The sequence below is a fragment of the Diceros bicornis genome, chromosome 7 (assembly GCF_020826845.1).
Source record: "Diceros bicornis minor isolate mBicDic1 chromosome 7, mDicBic1.mat.cur, whole genome shotgun sequence".
NCBI lineage: Eukaryota > Metazoa > Chordata > Mammalia > Perissodactyla > Rhinocerotidae > Diceros > Diceros bicornis.
This window is the reverse complement of record NC_080746.1, coordinates 67,406,447-67,428,612: the sequence shown is the minus strand read 5'-3', so window position 1 is coordinate 67,428,612 and position 22,166 is coordinate 67,406,447. Positions and strand designations below refer to the sequence as shown.

Sequence of the window (22,166 nt, the reverse complement as noted above, 5' to 3'; positions counted from 1 at the left end):
AGCTGACTGTTGGCAATGTTAGGACCAAAGTACGGGTTCCTGACTCAACCCTGTGTTCAATGAGTGGGTTAAATTGCCTCTCTTTGTGCACTCCATTTTGCCTCTTACTTGCTGGATTTTCCTGTCTTTACAATATCTGACGTAGCCTGAGGCCTTGCTGGGGAGAGTTCTTAGGACCCAGCCTACTTTAGTCTTGGTTATCTTTGTCTAGTAAAGGTGTTTTAGCCTCCAGCCCACTCCTCGGCTTGTGATGGCCTGTGAGAGCCAGGGAAGTCAGAAGTCTATCTGAAGGTCACAGACCAGAGGAACCTGTGGCACCAGGCACCTTTCTGTGTGTCCACAGAGACTCATTCATGCTCTGAGCTGCTCACCGGCCACAAGGAAGACTTTTGTTACAGCAGAGCAGCTGTGCACAAGTACCCAGGAGTTGGTACTAAATGAGCTGATGGTGAAAACAGATTGCTGCTGAAAATGAGATGTGAGAGTTTGAGCATTGGTTTTCTAGTGGCTTGAGCTCTGCAATCTCAGGAGCAGCTTATCCAACTACCCTCCCTGTGTCCAACAGTATGTTTTTGAATGAATTTTGACATTTGTCTGGCACTACCTATTGCCTAAGCTTCCTAATCTTGGTTTAGCCACTCTGAAGAAAGACTGGTAACAACTCTACAACAGAACTTCCTTACGTCCCAAGTGAAACTGGAAGACATTTTGATGGCTTCATTTCATACTTCTGAACTAGTTGACTGCTGAAAAATACACACACTCTTCCTCAAAGCTCTCATGGAATCAAGGCTGTAGGCATCACAGAGAGCCCTATCTGAGCCCCAATTCACCTGTAAGAGGGACCTCTCTTCTGCTCATAATGTAGCCCAGATCTTCAACGGACGATTTTAAGCCCACCAGGATGCTGCTTATGGCTTGAGAGGAGTCTTGAGATGTATTTTCAGTAAATGATACTGAAGTACTAGGCATTCCTGTGGTCTAGATTATTAAGAGGGATGCAGAAGAGTAAAAGATAATGACTCAGATGAATAGCATTTATACCATTATCAAAGCACTTTGATGCCTAAGCTCTTAATTTGATTTTTACAACTCAGTGAGATTTCTATTAGCCTGTGGAGGAGAAAATTAAAGCCCAGAGATGGGAAATGACTTGCTTAAACTTGTACTGTAAGCCTTGGCATAAGTAAGGAAATACTAGGTCTCCTGCCTTCATAGTCTCCAAATCCACTGCAATGGACCAGATCATGCGTTCTCAACCCCAGCAATGATCTTTTTCCTCATAGCCTGGCCCTGACAGCAGCTTTTGCTCAGAACGTTCCCAGGGCCTGGTGAGGTTTTCTCAGAGCACGGCCTGTCTCCTGATCAGCAGATGCAGAACTGTACAGAGATCTGCTCTGTCCTATTCAGGAATCAAGCCAAACACTCCGCAGGTCTGGCTCCCTGAATTTTGCACCTTTGAGGAAGCCTGTCTCCTTAGTTCTAGCCTGATTTCATGCACAGACCAAACCCAAGATCTTTGTCTCGGTCTCCTGGTCCATGAGAAACAGGTCCTTGCTACTAGGCCTTAAATTTCCTTACCCTGGCCTGGCCAAAATACCTCTAGCCTAATGCTCCTGAGTATCCAAGGTTTGGGTTTTGAGGGCTCCACTCATTCTGGCTTTCACTTCAGGTTTGCTGGACTCCACTTATTCCTTTCCTCTTCCTTCCACCTCAGACTCTGGGATCCTCTTTGCTTTTTCTGTCTTCCCTGGATCATCAGGGCACGGGGCACTCTTCACTTCTTCTCTCTTCACCCGCCCATGAACATTTTCCCATTTCACTCTGGTCAGGTAGCATATATCAGCATATCAGAAGAGCCTTAATTCGTTCAAGAGCTGTACATTGAGCTGGATGAGTACTCACTGTCAATAAGAGCAACAACTTCTCTATTAAAAATCAAATTGTGAAACCACTTGCCAGAAAAGTTAGTTCCTTCCTCAGCTATCTGATTCAGTTGTTTCAAGATCTACTACTGTTAAACTAGTCTGCCTAATCTGGAACTATTGAAGCACTCAAATAGTCCAAGATTTAGTTCACAAATCTATTTACCTCTGTCCTTGTCTCCTTATCTGTCTCCTGCAGCCAGAGTGAAGGCCTTCAATGTTTTTCCAAGACCTAACTCCCAAGTCATTGCTCCCTTCTCCTCTGCACACTTACATGGTGGTCAGTCTTTGACAGTTTTTTAACTATTGGAACAAAAACCTGCAACCAGAAGTGAGCTGGCAAAGCTTTGCAGCAGCAACAAAAACAGTTGTCACAAACCCCATGCATTATGTTCTCTACGAGATCGTAAGTCCACACAGGTATCTAGTCAGAGTTCTTGATCCAGCAAGCTTAGGTGCATGGTTTTCTTTGGAAAGTTTTAGTTTTCCTACATTGTAGCAGTAAGCAGATTTGGAGCAGGGAGTCAGGACCTCTATAATGGCAGCTAACAACAAGGGAGAAGACAAGGAACATCACCTGGACAAGTGCCACGGCGTGAGGTCATTCAGTGAAAGGACAAGCTAAGCCCTGCGTTCTTACAAGTTCCCTAAAGTATCACTGAACTACAGCCCATTCCAGCAACAGAGGTTCAGCAGAGTTCCTTTATGTCACTAAGAAGTGGTCTCATTAGGCTCCAGGTACTCTGTTTAATATGACCTGGTACTGTGTGAAGTGTTTTAGAAGTACTCCCCTTCAAAATAATATTTTAAAGCCAATTACATTTTGTTATTGAAAGAAGTATGTTTCAGATGTCTGGAAAATTAATTTCTGTGGAACACCCGCCTATCTGCTCTACTTTATCCCCAGCAATATTATGTTGCTGTAAGAACCTGAAATTTATATTAAACTCAGGGCATGTGCACTAAGTGTCTGTTTATTGACTTCTCAATCACGTCTTACTAGGACACTAGCTTTCTAGCTAATGGCACAAAATCAAGACCAGCCAGCAGATTTTTAAGGCTGGGCCCAGATTCCTAGTCTTGGGCCTATATGGTCTTGGGAAAGCTGGGTAATCACTCTGTGTCTCAATTTCCCTTCCTCTTAAAGTAAGAGAACAATGTTTTCTCTGAATTTTGACAACATTATATGACAATCATTAGAATAATAATGTAAGCACTTTGAACTCCAGAAAAAGCTCTGGGCAGTGAGGATAGGGAGAGTGAAGACAGCAGGTAACAGAGTACAGATCAAACAGGAGACAGGTTAGATGGGTGAAGGATTGCATAGGTGACTAGTAGAATAGGTTGAAAGTCAGAAAATTCAGGGAGATAGCAGGACAGGCAAGTTGAGGAGGCAGGTGGTTCAAACAGGTAGATTATATAGGTTCCAGGTGAGGTGATTCAGACAGTGCACGGGGTTAGGCAGGTGGCAAACAGAGATAAGGAGGCAGAGATAAAGAGATAAGAAACAAGACGAGGAAAGGGACAGGGACAGGAACATACAGTTGGGAAGAAGAAGAGAAAATTAGGGGCAAGTGAGGAGACGTTAGGTCAGGGAGGTGCGAGGGGGCTCTTTGGGCTCAGGGCAGTCTCCCCTCATACTCCAGAGGTGACCTGAGCTGATTATCAGAGTGATGTCTGTGACATTTTTGACTTCTCTTCCTCACTGAACTAGAAAAGCTTATTATTTTCACTTGCAAATCTTAAAATACATATTTTCCCTCATGAAACTGAAGGTTTTGTATATGAAGATGAAGTCAAGGTGTCTGTTTCATAGCTGACATCTTGGAAGTGTTGGTGATTGCCCTATACAGACGTTACAGCTGGCCGTATACTTTCACCTTCTCTCATTTGATCTCTGAACCATCCTGGTGCTAGAGAGGGAAGGCAGCATCATCTCCATTGACAGATGAGCTCCTCCTGTGTGTGAGGCACCGTATGTCAGACATGGCCACATTCCCAAGCCCTTCTCCAACCCTAGCATGCTCTCAAGAAGTCCTTTCCTTCCTTCCAGGCCCTAGAGACCCAGCCTGCTTTCCTGGCCCTGAAAGTTGGCCCTCCACTTGCCCCGCACTCATCTTATAGCACTGGTAGCAGAGTAGAATGGGGGTTCTCAACTCCTCTCCTTCTTCCCATACATGAAATAAGTTCCTTTTATTTTAATGCTTTGTAGCTCTTCACTCCAGAGAGCCAGATGAAGTATCAAAAATAACTAACACACGGCATACCTGGGTTCCAGAAATGCCACTGTGTTTGTGTAGCCTGTAGAAATGCGGCTGGGGCTGCCTTCCTCATTGCACTTTCTCTGAGTCCCTTCTCAGAATTCTCCCATGGAGATTTCCCAGGTTCTTCACCCCATCTCCTGATAGCCTTGGCCTCCTTGAGATTGGTTGTAGATGTGGACATGAAAGAGACCAGTCTAGTTTGCAGTATTTTAGGACATGTTACTGACCTCGTACTGTCTCCTTGGTGTAATGGGAGCAGGTCCAGCAGGCTCAGCTCAAAATATAGTGCAACAGAGTTTCCACAATTCTTCCATGGCCCCGTCTGCATGCCCTCCTTTCCTCTGTCATTACATTAACTCACATTTCATGATATGCAATAAGTAATCAGAACAGGGAAGATGATATCCTACAAATGTGATCTCTACTCCTGACCTGGAAAGTTTTGTCTTTGGGAATTTAATCTTGTGCATATCTTGTGACATATAGCACCTGACCATTATTACTTAGAATGGTCCTAGATGGATTTTGGTGCTCTTAATGCTTGGCACGAAGGGTCTCACTGAGAGCCATCTATGTCATCGGTAGATGAGATGAACACCAGAACTGCATTCACTATACATGTCAAATAGGGAAAAAGTGAAAGAATCCAGCTCAAAGGATTACCCTGTCATATATTACAAAAGGGAATGCAGTGATCATTAGATATTCTTGTCCGTAGGTAAGAAAATATGGAATATTAGAAAGCTATTGTAGTGCATAACCAGGACAAGGTGATGCCAAGGGATGCAGGCCAGGGCGTGTTTGAGATGGCCCTTGGTTTCTGCCTCAGTCCCTTAAGCTTGGCTCATGCCTAGTTTTTTTTTTTTTTTTTTTCTTTTTTTGTGAGGGAGATCAGCCCTGAGCTAACATCCATGCCAATCCTCCTCTCTTTGCTGAGGAAGACCGGCCCTAAGCTAACATCTATTGCCAATCCTCCTCCTTTTTTCCCCCCCTTTTTCTCCCCAAAGCCCCAGTAGATAGTTGTATGTCGTAGTTGCACATGCTTCTAGTTGCTGTATGTGGGACGCGGCCTCAACATGGCCGGACAAGCAGTGCATCGGTGCGCGCCCGGGATCCGAACTTGGGCCGCCAGTAGCGGAGCGAGCACACTTAAGTGCTTAGCCACGGGGCCGGCCCCTCCATGCCTAATTTATCCAATTTGATTTGAGCATTCCCCCCATCCCTCCTCTCCTCAACCTTTATCTTGGGACTTACACTATAGAGCAAACTGAAGCCTTTTTATTGAAGACTATTGCACTACCAAGGAACATATAAAAAGCAAGCTTTTCTTTGGAGAGATAAAGCCTATTTAGCTCATCTGCTTTTAAAATTGAGAATTAAGAATAGAAAATATAAGCTTTCCTAAAGCAGTTAAACAAATAATAAGAGAAAAGGGTTGGAAGAGAAAAGAAAGAAATGAGAAGGAAAAAAAGAGGAGAGGAAGAAAGAGAAGGTCAAGAGAGAGAAAGAGCAGGTGAGAAAGAGAAAGAGATTGAAGAACAGAGTATGGAGGGCGTAAGCACAGAGGCAGACAGGCCGGAATTAAGAGTATAGCTTTGCTGCCGGAAATCTGGATTCCCAATCTACGAAAATCCTACATCAAATATTATATTTAGTGTTGAAATATTGAAAGGATCTCCCTGAGATTAAGAATGAGACTAGGATGGCTACTGTCTAACTACTTCTATTCAACCTCCTACTGGAGGTCTTAGCTAGTAGAGTAAGGCAAGAAAAACAAATGTAAGGAAAGGAAGAAGTAAAACTTACTATTCACAGTGACATGATTTGTGTGCATGGAAAATCTCAAGGTGACATTAGCAAGGTCTCTGGGTACAAGGTTAATATAGAAAAATCAAGTGTATTTCTATATATGAGCACAAAGAGAAATGGAAATTTATAGAATTATGTTTTCAATAACAAAAAAAACTTCAGATGTCTTTCTGAGCCTCATTTTCCTCAAGTGTAAAATTAGGGCCACAACAACAATAACAACAATAACAATAATAGCAGCAGCAGCTAGGGTCTATCGAATATCTGTAATATGCCAGACAGTGTTCTGAATGTTTACATTGGTTATTTCTTAACCTTCATGACAGCCCTTTCGTGTTTTTTGTGAGGGTTAAATGAGGTAATTTATATAAAACACTTAGTAAATTGCATTGCGTATAATAAATTCTCAATGAATTTTAGCTATATAAAAACAACCATTATTTTAGAGACGCATAGACTCAGTGGTTAGTAGAACTAAGCTGCTTTTCACTTGGTGTAAGATTTGTAGAATAAACCGTATGCATTGTTGTTGTTTTAAAGAAATTTTAAGTAGCTTATTAATTCATTTATTCAGCCAGGCACTGCTCTTGGGTCTAGGAATGCAGTGGGTATGCAAAATAGACGAAATCCATGCGCTAATGGAGTTTACAATTTAGTAGGGGAAACAAACATTAATCAGATGGTATCATGGATTGTGCTATTAGAATATGAGCTGAGTTTAGAAGGATAGGTGGAATGGGGAGGGGTAGGAGAATATTCCATGCAGAGGAAGCAGTCTTTCTGAAGTGGGTAAGGGTTGTGGGTAGAGGGAGAGCTCAGCATGTTTCAGGAAGTGACTGGAAAAAATGGGTGGTTGGAGCTCAGAGAATGAGGAGAGGGTTGTTGTATGAACTATGACTGCAAAGCAAGACAGGGGACAGGTCATCAAAGCTTTGGGAGGCTTGGTAAGCATTTTCCCAATTATCCTAAAAACAGTGGCGTGCAGGAGGGTTTTATGCAAAGGAATGATGTGGTCAGATTAGGATTTTGAAAATATTTCTCCCCTGAGGAGGCTACTACTGTAGTCAGGGAAAATATGGAAGTGTAACTCAGGCTAGGGCACCAGTAGTAGAGAGAGGAATTAGTGGGAATATTCAAGAGATGTTTAAGGTAGAATTGATGATGTTTGGTATCAGCTTGGGTGAGGGAGGAGGGATGCCCCACTGAGGCCTCCCTCATAGGATCTGACTTGAAGAGCTGGGTGACTAGGAGTGACATCCACTAGAGGTGAGGATAGTCTTTTCTTCACTGTTAAATAGCTTTACTAAGTCTATATTGAAACTTCAGAGTGTATTTGAAAAGGATATATTTTTCTGTGGAAATTTGAATGTCTTACTCACGGGGAAAGGAATGACAGGTGTAAGATGCGGATTTTGGAAGCTTAGAGATGTTTACTCCTTGTTTCCCCTTTGACTTTCAAAAGATGTCAAGTTGTTATATCTATAGTCTTAAAAAAAAGGCAGGGATAATCAAATTTATAAATTCCTGAAGATCACATTTAGAATCCGTCTCCTACCCTCTCCCCTCCATCAAATCTGTTTCTCCAATCTGAAAAAATGAATGGATTCAGTACAGAAACCTGTATGACTTCAACTTATTTTTATCAACATTTTAAGTCTTTTCTCCCTAGGTCACCAAACAGTTAGACATGAGAAAAGAATTCTTGGGGTTGGAACATTATTGCCTCATCCAATGATTGTCCAGACTGGGTCAAATTAAGATTTAGCTGCTCTGACGTTCTCTGCCTCTGGTTTAGAATGTATTTGGCGGGTATTGTAGGGCTAGAAAAGACTTTCACATCTCTTGGTCAAAGCCTTCATCTGATGCTGGTGGTGCTGGAGTAGATCTGAGCAAGCCTGTGAGAAGGCCCTGGAGTTGACCCAGGTTCCCCAGGACTGACTGGGGCTCCCCAAGCCTTGGCATTATCTCAAAGAAGGTCTGAGGCAGATCAGAGTTTGAGCCTTCTGAACTTCTTCCCATTTTTATGTAGCAGAAATTATCCTGTAGACCCCCCAGAAGGGAAGAGAAGCCACTTCTCTTTAGTCAGAGGGGAATGTGAAATTGGGGGTAGTCTGACCCTTTGCTTAGGTACTGGACGGGGAGTGAAGGATGTGGCTGATGGTGTGTGTGTGTGTACCACCCTCAGGTCAGGTGGTAGGCTGTCTCTCACACTTACACACGCACACCAGCATCCTCAGCCTGTGCCTGTCTCTGTGTCACAGCCTACCAGCCTTCTTGGTGTAGAGGAATGGGAGCAGGACTTGCTGTGCTGTCTGGTTCCCTGCAACTACTGGACTCTGAGGCCAGAGTGAAATCTGGGCATGGGAGCTCTCGTGGGCTGCATCTTTCCTCTCCCTCCCACCATTCCCAGCCAACAGCCTGACTCTGCCCTGTCTGCTCCTGCAGCACTCCACTTCGGTGAGCATCATGGGCTTTTCCAACACTCTGGAGATGGAGCTGTCATCTACCAGGCTGGCGAGGACCGTAGAGCCACAAATCCAGAGCGTGAGCAGCCTGACATCTGGCCACCCCCGGGCAGTACCAAGCCTGCTGAGTGGCCCCCCCACAACAGTGTCCAGCCTGACAAGCAGTCAAAACCAGGCTATGCCCAGCCTGACAGCCAGTCACCTGCAGACCATGCCCAGCCTTGTGCGTGGCACACCCCACTCCGTGTCCAACCTGATGAGTGATTCCTCCCAGGCCATCACAAGCCTAGCAAGTGATCACTCTCAGGCTGGGCCCTTCCTGATGTCTGGTCCCACCCAGGCTATGCCGAGTCTCGCAACTTGTCCTCTGCAGAGCATGCCTCCGGCTTCTGACATGCAGCTGGAAACTGGATCCAGCTGCAGTCCTGGCTCTGGCCGAGCTGCAGGAAGCCTGTGCCCTGGGGATGGGGCTGACCCCTCCCTGGTGAATACCCTGTGTAAGGTAAGTCCTGGGGAAATGCCACTCAACTTCCTCTGCTCATCACTGGGCAAAAGGGTGGCCTCTGAAGGACTTATCCTGGCCCTAGCTTAACAGCTCTGTGACTGCTAACACAGAAATTTCTTTGATTTTTGTTGGCCTTTCACTTTTGAAAGATGGAAAGTGAGGATTCTGCCCGCTTCACTGACTCTCTGGGACAAGGCTCCATAGCCCCTGGTCTGGATGCTTCCAAGGACTTGGCTATCCCCTCAGAACTGGAGGAGCCAATTAACCTCTCTGTGAGAAAACCTCCATTGGTCCCAGTGGTCAACACATCCACAGCTCTGCAGCAGTACTGGAACCCAAAAGGTGAGACTTGAGTAAGCAGCTGCCTTTCATGCTGGCCACAGACTTGAGCAGATGGGCTCAGCACTTCCAGGTGAGAGAGGTCAGCAGGCAGGCTCTAAGCCTGAGGGAGCAGTGTTTCTCTCTCAGGCTACACTCACTTCTCCCCTCCAGAACTGCCTTACCGATACCTGCTGTATTTCCCTCACTGTAGCCATGGCCGATCCAGGCATGGCCAGGATTTAGCCTCCTTGTAACATTCCCCATGTAAAAAGTTCTGGGAGTCTGGGTTATAGGTAGGAGGAAACAGGAAGAACTCACCCGAGAAGAGCTAGCCTCGGCAAAATATTTTAGGGAAAAGAGCATGTCTGACTTGGGAGTCAGATAGATCTAAGTTAGGAAGCCAGCTCTGTCTCTCTATGTTTGATCCTTGGCAAGATACTAGTCTTTCTGAGCTAGTTTCTTTCTCTGTAAATAGAGCTAATCATAGCTGCTTCACAGGCTCCTGGGACAAATAACTACAGTGAAATCATTCGATGACTTACTCTGCAGCAACAAGAATGCGCCTTGCACTGGCAGTAACATGGGTCGGTGTTGTGTCTCATAGTAAAGGGAATTTGGACCGGGGGAGACTGGCTCTGATCCTCTTCTCAGCTACCTCCACCCCTTCTCAAATGGGGCTGGGCTAAGGTTTCTGTCTTCTGGAAGCTGAGGGCTAGTTGGGAAGTTAGAAAGCAACTGCCAAGGGAGCATTTGGGAGTTTTTCAGTTCAGTGTAGACTTTTTCAGTTTAGTTCTGTGTAAACCCAGCGTACAAACTGAGTTTAGTTTGTAATGATGGTTCTATTTCCTATATATTTAATAAATGAAAATGAAACAGTTTTTCTCCTTTTTTCCTCATACTGACTGAAAGACCAACTGAATGATCATTGGTCCTTATTAACTGCACAATAATATAACCCTGAATTTTAAGCAGTTAAATATTTGGGACAGTGCCCAAGACAGTGTCTGGTGCTGAGTGGGTGCTCAGTAAATGTTAGTTTCCTCCTCTATCCCCACACTGCCTCCTGCCCGTCTACACAGCCTGCACCACGCTGGGTAGGGCTCCCGGGAGCCTCTTGCCCATGGAGTGTGAGCTGGATTCTCAGGCAGTGCCAGAATCCCAGCACTTGGCTGAAAAGGCAGAGGCTGGACAGAGTGCCTCCTGAGGGCAGGTAACACCAGTGTACGTGGAACAAATAATTTCTGAGCTCATTTCCAAGGTGAGAAGCTGGCCCCTCAGCGCCTGACCCAACACTCACCCCTGGGCAGCCTCTGAGTGTCATCTGTGTTTATCTTTTTAAAAGAAGGTGACCTTCTTCCCCTCCTAGGAAGGAGAGCCACAGTAGGATTGTTACTACCATGAATGATTACAGTGTGGGTAACAATCATGTGACAGATGTGTGGCTAAAGGTATGAGTAGCAGATATGAGTGGGAGGTGTGAGTGACAGGGTATGTTGTCATAAATGTATGTCACAAGTATTTATTTGTCTTTTGCCTTAGAGTGTGAGAATTTTAAACAAGGAGCCCTAGAGCTGGATACAAAAGAGAACCAGAGCATCAGGTAACAGACTCTTGGCCCGACCTCCCTCTCCCACCCCCAACTTCATGTCCTGGGAGGTTGGCACAGGAAGTAAGGATCCTCGATGACTTAACCAGAAGCAGACGTTTACCTGCAACTGTTTTCTTCAACCCCTGGACCCTCAGGTGGGGTCTGTGTGGTTGGGCATCTGGGATGATTGGGGGAGGATGTCCTGGCTCCTGCACTGGGGCATGCGCTCTGTGTGCAGTCCTCTCTCTTGAGGGACCCCCCTTCTATAACTAAAGGGCTACCCAGAGGCTGACAGGGCTTGGCCAGGCAGAGCTGGACAGGAGGCCAGAATATGGCCCTGTAGAGGGTTGGACTGAGGAGATCTTGAGCAGCAATTCAGTTGTAGGATCATGGATGAGCCTGACTTAGAGGCTGGGCCAGAGGAGGATCCCATCAAGACCCAGGGGTGTCTCTCTTGCCATAGACCCTTCAACAGTCAGCCCAAGATTCCCTACGTGCGCCTGGAGCGACTCAAGATCTGTGCTGCCTCTTCGGGAGAGATGCCTGTGTTCAAGCTGAAGCCACAGAAGAATGATCAGGATGGGAGCTTCCTGCTGATCATCGAGTGTGGCACTGAGTCCTCCAGCATGTCCATTAAGGTACCACTTTGCTCTGCCTTGACCTTGAACCTTGGCCCAGCCTAGGAGCCTCTCTTTTCTCTCTGCTACTGCCAGAATTCTGGCTCTGGCCTTGTCCTGAGTCTCTGAGTGGGGCTGTAGCTTGGCCAGACTTTGTCTCATAGGCAAGGGGCCTGTGAGATGCACATTAAGAGTGAGCCGTCCCAGCATTCATGGGGCTTAACTGGCTTGGGGTCCTAGAATAAGTGGGTGCCCAGGGCTTGTTAGGCCCACTCCTCCCTCACTCAACAAGTTGTTGGTGCTATGCTCTGACCGCTCAGACTCACTGCTTCCCCAAGGTCAGCCCAGACAACCTGCCTGATGCCATCCAGGCCCCAAGTCTCGGGGGAAGAAAGGTCACTGTCACTTCTCTGGCTGGGCAGCGGCCCCCAGAGGTGGAGGGTGCATCTCCTGAAGAACACAGACTCATTCCTCGAACCCCTGGAGCCAAGAAGGGGCCCCCAGTACCCATAGAGAATGAGGACTTCTGTGCTGTGTGCCTCAATGGGGGAGAGCTGCTGTGCTGTGACCGCTGCCCCAAAGTGTACCACCTTTCTTGCCACCTGCCAGCCTTGCTCAGCTTCCCAGGGTGAGTCATGCCAATCCAGGGCCATCACCTGGATAACAGGGTGATCCCCTAGGGATGATTATTCTAGGCCAGGCCCACAGAGATCCCTCGGATGGGCTTCCTCCCCTCTCTGGAGGAAGGGGGATACAATACTTGCAGGCCTGTGAGTTAGTGGCTCTACAGCTGTCTGCCTTCTGCACACAGACGGGTAGATGTTTGAAATTTGGGTGGCTTCCCTTCCTCCTCTGTTCCCACCTTCCTCCTGGACGCAGATTTGTCCCCATACTACCCTCCCAGCCCCTTGCCAACTCTAATTTTTCTGGATTCTGAGTTACTGAATGTTTTCTAGCTTGTGGCTAGGAAGCCATTCCTACAGGACAGGGCTAGGGACTCAGTTTCCCTTGCCACCATCCCCCATGCCTGTCTTGGGGCAGAGGGACAGGGGAGGGGGCTGTGTGTGTGGGCAATGTGATTAGGTCTGACTTAGCCTCACCTGCCTCCGCAGGGGAGATTGGGCATGTACCTTGTGCCGCAGCCTGACCCAGCCCGAGATCGAGTACGATTGCGAGAATGCGCGCTATAACCAGCCTGGAGTGCGGGCCCCTCCGGGCCTGAGCATATATGACCAGAAGGTAGGGAGGGGTCTCCGGGAACAAGGTTCCCCGCCTGGGACAGCCTCCCTGTACCTACAGGGGCTGAGGCCTTTCCCAGGGGATGAGAACCTCTCTGGGTACCTCTCTTTTGGTCTGTGCCTGACAGCTTGGCCTATGGGGCTTTGCTCTGATTTTCTTTCTGCCAGCTGTTTTCCTCTGGCCTGGGAGTCTGAACTGTGCCTTAGTATGGGGGCTCGTACCCTGTGGGACAGAGTTATCAGGGTCGCTATCTTTAGTTCTTATTGAGGTGAGGCCAGAACAGGATAACACTTGCCCATTCTGATGTCTGCAGAAGTGTGAGAAGCTGGTGCTGTCCTTGTGCTGCAATAGCCTCAGCCTGCCCTTCCATGAGCCCGTCAGCCCGCTGGTAAGGAAGGCCTCGCTGTTTCTGCCTGCCAGTGTGCTTCCTGCTCACAGGGCCTAGGCCTGGGGGCAGGTCACGGTGGTGGGCTCAGAGCCTGGCCACCGGAGGTATGATAAATTTGTGGATGGTCTAGAGGACTCGGGGGGCCATGGCCACCACAGCGCCAACCCTCCCCGCCCCCCTAAACTGCTGCATCAGACTTAACTTGGCAAGTGAAACATTCCTCTTTTTCCCTTTCTCTCTGTCTTTTTCCTCCATACTTCTTTTCTTGCTGCCTTTCTCTTTCTTATGTTCTTTCACTTCTGTTCCAACTCACTCTCCATCTCTCCTTCCTTCTTATCTATATCTCCACTTCTTCTCTCTTCCTGCTTTGCTTCCCTTCTCTCCTCCCCCTGAGGCCCGGCATTACTACCAGATTATCAAGAGGCCTATGGACCTGTCGATCATCCGGAGGAAGCTGCAAAAGAAGGACCCAGCTCACTACACCACCCCAGAGGAGGTGGTGTCAGATGTGCGCCTCATGTTCTGGAACTGTGCTAAGTTCAATTATGTATGTCTTGCCTGTTTTCCCTCTGCCCTATTTCCCAGTGACCCCAAGACTGTCATGGCTGGATGAGGGTGTCAGGTTTGGTCCTGGGCTGCTATGAGGACCTGGGAGCAGACCTTCTGGGGCCTACCGTAGTGAGTGTTTTAAAAGCTCTCTCCCACACTTGGGCCTCAGCATGGACTCAGGAGGAAGATGGGGAGTGCTAGTGATTGGCCATCTGTGGGGACCTGTCAGGGTCACTTCTGCTTTAGGAGCTGATACTAAACTGGTTATCCTGAGTCCTGAGGAGAGAACATTAAGTTCCAACATTCGGGAGACCCAGCCAGGCTTTGAGCTGTCTGTATAGCTCTTGAGGGACCTGGAAGAGATGGGCTGGTGGAAAAGGGCCAGACCATCACTGCTCTCCTCCCTTTCAGCCCGACTCAGAGGTTGCCGAGGCTGGCCGCTGCCTGGAAGTGTTCTTTGAGGGCTGGTTGAAGGAGATCTACCCGGAGAAACGGTTTGCCCAGCCAAGGCAGGAGGACTCAGACTCGGAGGAGATGTCTAGCGAGAGTGGGTGTCCCACTCCCCAAGGCTTCCCGTGGCCCCCCTACGTGCAGGAGGGCATCCAACCCAAGAGGCGGCGGCGACATATGGTAAAGAGTTGCTGCCAGCTGGCAGGCAGGTGGGTGGGAGGGTGAGTGGGCAGGCAGGGGGCACCCGAGCAGCATGCACAGCGCAACCTAAAGTGAAGCTGCTCAGGTGGCACAAGAGAAAGTGCTGACAATGAACCCTCACTTCCAACCCCTTAGCCTATGAGGAAGACAGGGCAGTGGGGGCTTGTCAGCTCCAGTTACCACTGAGGCTCAAAACTCAGAGAGGTCAAGGTCACCTAGCAAATTAGCAGCAGAAGCAGCGTGAGAAACCAGGCCTCCTGACTCCCAGCTCAGTGCTGGTTATTCTACGCTGTGATCCCATAAGAAGAGAGGTACCTGAGCTCAGTGCCTGATCTCAACTTGGGTTTGGGAGAAAGGAAGGGATCTTTTCAGCCCCTTGGTATAGAGCAGGAAGGGGAGGTGTTGCTTGCAGCAAAGAGAGCTCCTCTGACGTTTTGGCTGGTCCCACCTGGGCAGACCTGAAACATCAATTCAATACTATTTAATTCCACGAAAGTGTATTGCCTGCCCACTGTGTGCCAGGGTCTGACCAGCCATCCCCAGTTGTTTATGACACTTAGCACACAACGCTTAGTGGCTTTAGTGAGTTTTACTGTTTTATTCCTGGGGTAAAATAAAACACTTTGAGGAATCCCAGTCTGGACACTGAGCCTTTCATGTTAATAAATCCTACATTTGGCCGCTCTAATTCCATATATCTTTTCTCTTTCAGGAGAATGAAAGAGCAAAGAGAATGTCGTTCCGCCTGGCCAACAGCGTCTCCCAAGTGTGAGAACGGGAAGGAGGCTGAGCACTCTGGCAGCTGTGTCCCGTCCTCTTGACCACTCCTCCCCACCTTTCAGCTCATCCTCTTCAGATTGTGGACGTGAGATGAGTCTTGTCGAGCTGTGTAGTGCTCTTCTTTGCCATTTGCATCTTACAGCATTTATTTGGAAGCCATAGTGCATCCACTTCAGAGAAGATTTCAGTAATAAACAGCGAAGAGGGAAGTATGCCCTATTACCAGAATAATCAGATGTGTAGGGTCCACTTGACAAGACCAAGCCTAGTCAGGCTCAGGAGGACCTAACTTCCTTGGTGAATTTTTTCTGCCGAGGAAAGCAGACTTTTCTCACCTTCCAGTGTACAGGGCTCAGGAATAATGTATATATTTGAATTCCTCCTGGGCCCAGAAGAAGGTAAAAGAAGGGAGAGAGGTTCTGACATATGGCAGGCCTGTGATCCCTGGCCTAGCACAGCCAAAGACTGTCACTGTTTGCCTTTGCTTGGCCTGCTGGGACAGAGGCACCTGCCCTGGGCAGGGTAAGGGAGGCTTCTAGAGGCCATAGGTCTCGATTGGTGCCTGTTCGGGTTCTAACGGTTTTCAGGGTATTTGTTCTTCATGCCCCCTTTCCTGTGTTGACTTAGGTGGCCGCTGTGAAAGTGCTCTGGATGGTATGGCATTCTTGACTGGGCTGGGTGGCTGTGCAAAAGACCACTTACATCAAATTTCACTTGCAGGCCTAAGAAGATATCAACTTCAGAGCCTGCCCTCTGTGCCACTTACTTTGGGCTAACAGCTTTTCTTTGGTGTCAGAACCTGCCTTCCTAGAAGTGATTGTTGGTGGCCATCCCTTCATTATCTCCATTCAGAGATCTGGATCCTGACTTCTTCTTGGAAAGACTATGAGGCACAGAGTTTCTGGGCAAGGAGAATGACCCACAACCAGGGCTGGTTGTGCTGGGCCTCTCCTCCTGCTTAGAGATCCTAGTTCTCAACCTCTCCATGTTCACAGAGCCAAAGATCAGAAGTGAGTCCTCTGACTGGCCTGCCCCCAGGCTGTCCACAGCCCAGAAAAGGTCAAGACTCTACTGGTAGCCCTTTTTTGTTGGAGGTTGGAGAATGCCAGTGGGACTGACAGGAGCCAGCCCTAAGTGTTCGTAGGGGAAGTTCTGTCTAGTGTGGAGAAGGGGAAAACTGAGAGGCGAGAAGTCAGTGTCCTTCGGTGACCTTGAAGCAACTTTAGGACTTTACTTTTCCTAGAACGCAGAGAGAAGTGTTCTGGAAGCCGTGGGAACAGGAGCAGTGCTCCAGGCCGCATCTTGAATGGATCTTCATGGTCCAAGCAGGTGTTTGGGAGGAAGAGGCGGAGGCAGATGCTGAGGGTCAGGCCACCTCACCAGCAAAGGCTTGCTTGAGAAGGAACCTCTTGCTGATATTGTGGGGGAGCTGCATTCCTGGCGTTTCAGTGGCCTGACCTGGAGACTCAGCTCTCCCTGGTCCTATCATGGTTTGGCTAATTTCAAGGGAGTCTTAGGTCATGGCTTTATTTTTGCTACAACATGCAGTTTAAGGAAGTTCTTGTTTGTAGGGCCTTTGTTAATGGGAACATTTTGATCAGAGAAAACATTTCTTCTCTCCATGTGAGTTGATGGTACTGCTCATTTCCTTCTCCACTGAGGCTGGGAGATCATCTTCCTTCAAAGCAAACTGTGCCCACTGACATGCCATTCTTTCACCAGCACTTGCCAAGCTCTCCTAAGCAGGTGGGCTTCCATAATTCCTGTTTTCTAGTTTGTGGTAACTAAGTCTTTAATACTCCAGTAGCCAGGCAATCTTTGAACTTAGCCCTCTGCTCTTTGGGCCTCACATGTCTTTCTGGTTTGGGCTCTGGCCACTTCCCTTTCAATTTTTGAATCTTTTTCTCTGTTTAGTTGGCTTGGCAAGGTTTCCTCTATAATTACCTCACTAATTCCTGCTCTTGGTCATCTTTCTTTCTTGTGGCCCACATTCCCACCTCCCCTGAGTGAGCTTCATGGTGCTTTGTGTTGAGCAGCCAGGTGAGGGCTGTGACAGGCTCAAATCTGATTGACATTCTTCCCCAGGACCAGTTAGAGACAGCAAATATGAAGCAGAAAGGCCTGGTTAAATGCTTGGGTTCCCTTCTATCAATGAAGCTTCCAGCTTGGGTGTAGCCTGCTGAGCCAGAGGACCTTATTGGTGTAGTAATGTGTCACATATTCCCTTCCCATCACAGAGACCCAGCATGCTGTGAGGCTCCCTTTAGGCACCTGAGCGGGGAGGGGTGGGAGGTAGAGCATTCTTTCCTCCAGAGGTGTGAGGCCCTGGCCCACCACACTGTCCCTACACTGGTTACCTCACAGCACTGCCCTCTCCCTGGCTTTTCCTGTGTACTTAGCACCAATGTTTTGAGTCAAGGTTATGTTTTGTTTTGGTTTTGCATGCATAAAATGGATCATGACTATTTAGAAATTTTTTTGAAAACTACCAGCTGAGTGGCTGACTTCGGTGGCTCTTTGCAAACATTTGAGCTGATCCTGCTTTTGATTTAGTCCTATAATGACCACATTTTGAAGTCAGTCAAGTCCTTTGGCCCTTGACAAAGTCAGGAAATGGAAATACAATGAGTTCTGGATTCTGTGATGCAGAATGCAGTCCTGAGGAGAAATTGGGCTTCTTGGGTGTGCTGAGAAACGAGAGTGGAGTGACTTCAGTTGATGATGCAAAGGGGATTTTAGTGTAAAACTTGGTGCAGGATGAACTTGCAGAGCTCTCTGCCAGAACATGGGTAGATTGGTCCTGCCTGACTTTTAGCAATTGCCAACTACACATCTTCTGTAGGTACCCTCTCTCTAGTGGCAGCCACCAGACTGTCTATAGGCTCTGCTCCATGCAGGCACTGCCATCAACCGCAGTGGACTCTGGCTCCCTGTACCCATTTCTGGTGACCCATCTTTGTCTTGCTCCTAAGACCTAGGCCCCTCCTTGTATCCTCCTGGACTCCACTCCCTCTCTCACTCCATAGTATCACCTGTAGTCTTCTCTTCTGAATTCCTGCACTGAGATTTTACTCCGTCTGGATCACCACCGGCTGTGTTTCCTCTCCTCCCACTCCCTCACTCCTATTTATTTAAATTGCCTGCTCCTTTAGCCCAGTTCCATGACCTCAGCTCTCTCTCGGTTCTCCCAACCTTTCAGCCTTCTCCTGGACTTCTTCCTCTCCCCAGCCTGAACCCGTGGCCCATCACACACTGACTTCAGCATCCTGAACTTTCTCATCCCCTTCAACTTTTGTTGAAACTGTCAACCATTCTCCATTTTCTGCATCAACCTATTTTCTGCTTCCTCTTCCTAGGCTGCTAACCATGGCAAATTCATAGTTGACAGCCTCAGTTGGGCTCTCAGTATTGATTGATATATCTTTGACTTGTTATTTCTCTGCTTTCCGTCCGTTCCCTTCGCCTTTGCTCTCAGCAAATGACTGACCCCAGTGCCCACTTCACATAAGAGAAGACCTAAAGCAAGAACTTCCCTGCCCACTTGCTCCTCTCCCTGTCCCATCTCTCTGTGTCTGTATCCCTCCTTAGCTCCTTCACTCTGGCTTCTATTTGGTGCTCTATTTCTTGATTCCTGCTGTATGTCCTCCAAGACTTTGCTGCGTCCCTATCCCACGGCTCCTACTTTCCAGGGTCTTCACCCTCCCTCTCCATTGGTTACCTCCACATAGCCTACAAACAAAGTTCTCCCCAAGATTAAAACAAAATTCATTAGAGTCTGTTGCCCCTTATACTTTTTCCTTGTCAGTCAAGTTTCTTTAAAAAAATAATCTTTTTCATTGATTCTTCTCAGTCACTCTTCAACCCTCTATAGTTTTTCATAAGTCACCAGTGACCACCCAGTTGCCAAATGAAATGAATACCTTTCAGTCTTCAACTGTCTTGAACTCTCTATAGCATTTCAACATCATCTACCAATTCCTCTTTGAAACACCCTCCTCGCTTGGCTTTTATGACCCCACAAGTCTCTGGGTTATCCTCTTACCTCTCAGCCACAGAAGCTGAGCCTTCCTTGAAACCTTGACAGGGGGATACATCTGTAGCTTCCTGTGGTCTCTCCTTTTCAGGAGTTTAGTAGGCAGGAGGAAGCACAGCCACCCCTGCTTCTGATCCTCTATTTCTGCCTGTTTTCTTTGAGTCCATTTCTTCTCCTGGACTCAGTTCTCCTCATGCCAAGCATGTTTTTGAGCTCTGCTGGGAGGACAGCATTTGTGAGTCCTTCTCTCTGACTCTCCCAGTGCAGCATGGAGACAGATTTTAGCCATGTTTGCTAAGAGGCCCATCTAAATCAGCCCAAGAGTGTGGATTGAGTCTTACCGAGAAGTATTTTGGCAAATGGATTACCAGGCTGATGGGTAGCTCATCACCATGATCTCCATGCCAGTTAAAGCCAGCCACAGTTGGTGAGGAGCTTGGGATCATGGCAAAACACGTTTCCATGCATGGTTCAGTGCTGCTAGCCAGGAGGAGAATCCTGGCAGGGGTGGATGTTGGCCACTGATAACATTCCGATGGAGGCAAACTGGGAAGCGCTGTGATTCATCACTTGCTTGGGGCTCAGCTGGGGTCAGCCTGGCCCCCTTTAGCCTGGTCTTTCCCATCTGTACTGATCATCACCACCTCTGTTCCTAGAGCTGGAGGCAGATGTTGGTTGTTTTCTTGGAGGTAGGGAGGTATAGTAGAAAGATATCTGATTTGAGAGGCTGAACACCTAAATTTTGGCTCTGCCATTATGAACTGTGTGACCTTGGGTACCGTTTCCCCATCTATAAAGTTGGAGGGAGTGTTGAAAGCAGTGATCTCTCAGAGGCTCTCCAGCTTTAAAGATGGTAATGGTGATTCTAACTCTAAAGCTCAGGCCACATAGGGAACAAGGGAATGCTGAGGGTAGGACACAGCTGGGGAGTCTTGGCCAAGGCAGAGCAACAGGATTCTCAGGCCACAATGAGCTGCTTTGAGGAAAGTCTGCAGTAGCTGGTGCTGCTTCTTGAGCCATATGCCCATTCCTCAAGCTGCACCCCTTTCATGGATATCTAGGGTGAGTTCCTCCTAGGCCTTTTCTAGAAGTGACCATTGGATCCAAAGTGATTGAGGGCATGAGGGAGAAATATTTAAGGAGAAGAATCACTTATCTTAAAAGGATCTACACATTCAAGAACAAATTAAAAAATAGCACTTTCCTTTACCAATAATTGTGTCCTGGAGTGTTTTTTCAGTGAAGATGGTTGAGCCTACTTCATGGTCTTCTTGCCCCTGGACTCCAACATCATTAAGAACACAAGGTGAGGAAAAATAGACTGGGAAGCCTTCTCTCCAGGGAAGAACTCAGCTCTCTGCTTCTTATTGCACAAACACAGCCTGTTCTTCAAAATACAGGCAGCAAGTCTGAGGCAGGGTTGGGGAAAAAGCATCTTATAAATGCCTACCACTTCTAGGCACTAAGCACTTCAAGGATGTCCTTTCTATAGTGATATTCCCCAGTCACCCAGCCTTAGCTCTCTTCACTGACCTCTCTGCACCAGTGGTTTCTAGCCACTTAAGGGTCAAGGACATTGTAATGAATATTTATCATTCATTTTGACTGTATAGAATCTGAACCCCTTTCCTATTTTGGGGAAATTCCCCACCTCAGGTTGGGAGGTAGAGCTCACTCCTCACTACAGAAGCTAAATATATTAAAATTGTGATTTCCCAGCATCCCTTGCAGCCAGGGTACAGTTCTAGTGGTAGTAACTAGAAAAAAAAGCCAGGACCACAGAGACTCCTCTGGTGGCAGTGTTGGTTGCAGCGAGGTGGGGTTTCCATGGCAGCAGTAGCAGCAGAACAAGTAGAAGCACCTGGTGCTTGATGACAGTGACGGTTTCTTCAGTAGACTAATTAGCTCTTAGCTTAATTCTCTGGCCTTCCCAACAATTCTACGAACTACGTAAAAAAAATTTTAATAAACTCATCTTCTGCTTAAATTAGCCAGAATTGGCTGCTTTTACTTGCAACTAAGCACCCTAACTGATGCAGAAATCTCAGAGAATCTGATAAAGTCATGGACCCACTTTCCGAGCTCCAGACTCACATGTCCTGGGCTCTGTTGGACACCTCCACTTGGGTGTCTTGATGTCACCTGACACAGTAGCCATCCCTCCCGCCCTTAACATACTCTGCCTTCATATTCCCTATCTGAGAAGCCAGGGATGTGGGAAGGAAGCCAGGGCATGTGGTGTCAGAGAAACCAAGGCAGTTTGGGTTTCAAGGAAGGATGATCACCACTTTTAATGCTTAAGATAAGACCTGGAAATCTTCTCTGAACCCCCACCCCTTCCCAGAGTGGCCCAGGTACCTGAAACCTTTCCTGTGCCTGCTCTGAGCTTTCTGTGTTTTGTCCTGACTAATCTTATTAGTACTTTCCTTCTCTATGTCCCAGGGACATACACCTCTCTGCTTCCCACTCCTCAGGTTCCATGGCAAGCTGCCAGAGCAAGCCCACTCCCTAGAGCAAGCCCACTCCCTAGAGCAAGCCCTGCTTTGGAGGCAGGTTTGCAGCAGACCTCCTCTTCCTACAGAGTATCCAGGGCCCGATAAAAATAAGTCCTAAAAAAATTAAAAGAAAAAACGGCAAAACCTAAATATAGAATTAAATGTCTATAAACTATATCATTTTGTTAAACCCATTAATTGTTAACTTTATAACAATTTCATAAAAATTTTATTACACTTGAAAACAATTTGTAAGTTCAAGTTTGTCACTTCACAAGAAATTCTACACAAGATGATTGCTGAGAAACCCGAGCCAATTGTAAATTAAATGAATTACTCCTAAACAAATAATTTAAAAAGCAAAATTATAAAAACAATTTCAAAATTTTGCAATAAAAACTAGATTTACTACAGATTGTAGGTGCATTTTTTTTGTGTGAGATCAGCCCTGTGCTAACATCTGCCAATCCTCCTCTTTTTTTTTTTTGGCTGAAGAAGACTGGCCCTGGGCTAACATCCATGCCCATCTTCCTCCAC

General features: G+C 47.3%; 1 protein-coding gene across 6 annotated transcripts in view; it reads left to right on the top strand.

Moving 5' to 3' along the window:
• Positions 1 to 21,810, top strand: part of TRIM66 (tripartite motif containing 66) — a 59,191-nt gene extending 37,381 nt beyond the window's left edge. For 5 of the 6 annotated variants that reach the window (XM_058545929.1, XM_058545926.1, XM_058545927.1 and 2 more), the window contains 10 exons: positions 8,444 to 8,965; positions 9,118 to 9,310; positions 10,829 to 10,889; positions 11,341 to 11,515; positions 11,833 to 12,122; positions 12,607 to 12,733; positions 13,047 to 13,121; positions 13,516 to 13,668; positions 14,082 to 14,300; positions 15,034 to 21,810. In XM_058545929.1, coding sequence (XP_058401912.1) covers positions 8,444 to 8,965; positions 9,118 to 9,310; positions 10,829 to 10,889; positions 11,341 to 11,515; positions 11,833 to 12,122; positions 12,607 to 12,733; positions 13,047 to 13,121; positions 13,516 to 13,668; positions 14,082 to 14,300; positions 15,034 to 15,093 — 1,875 coding nt within the window. In that variant the 3' untranslated portion in view covers positions 15,094 to 21,810. The remainder of the gene's footprint in view (positions 1 to 8,443; positions 8,966 to 9,117; positions 9,311 to 10,828; positions 10,890 to 11,340; positions 11,516 to 11,832; positions 12,123 to 12,606; positions 12,734 to 13,046; positions 13,122 to 13,515; positions 13,669 to 14,081; positions 14,301 to 15,033) is intronic. The other variant, XM_058545928.1, reaches the window with a different exon arrangement.
• Positions 21,811 to 22,166: the final 356 nt, after the last annotated feature.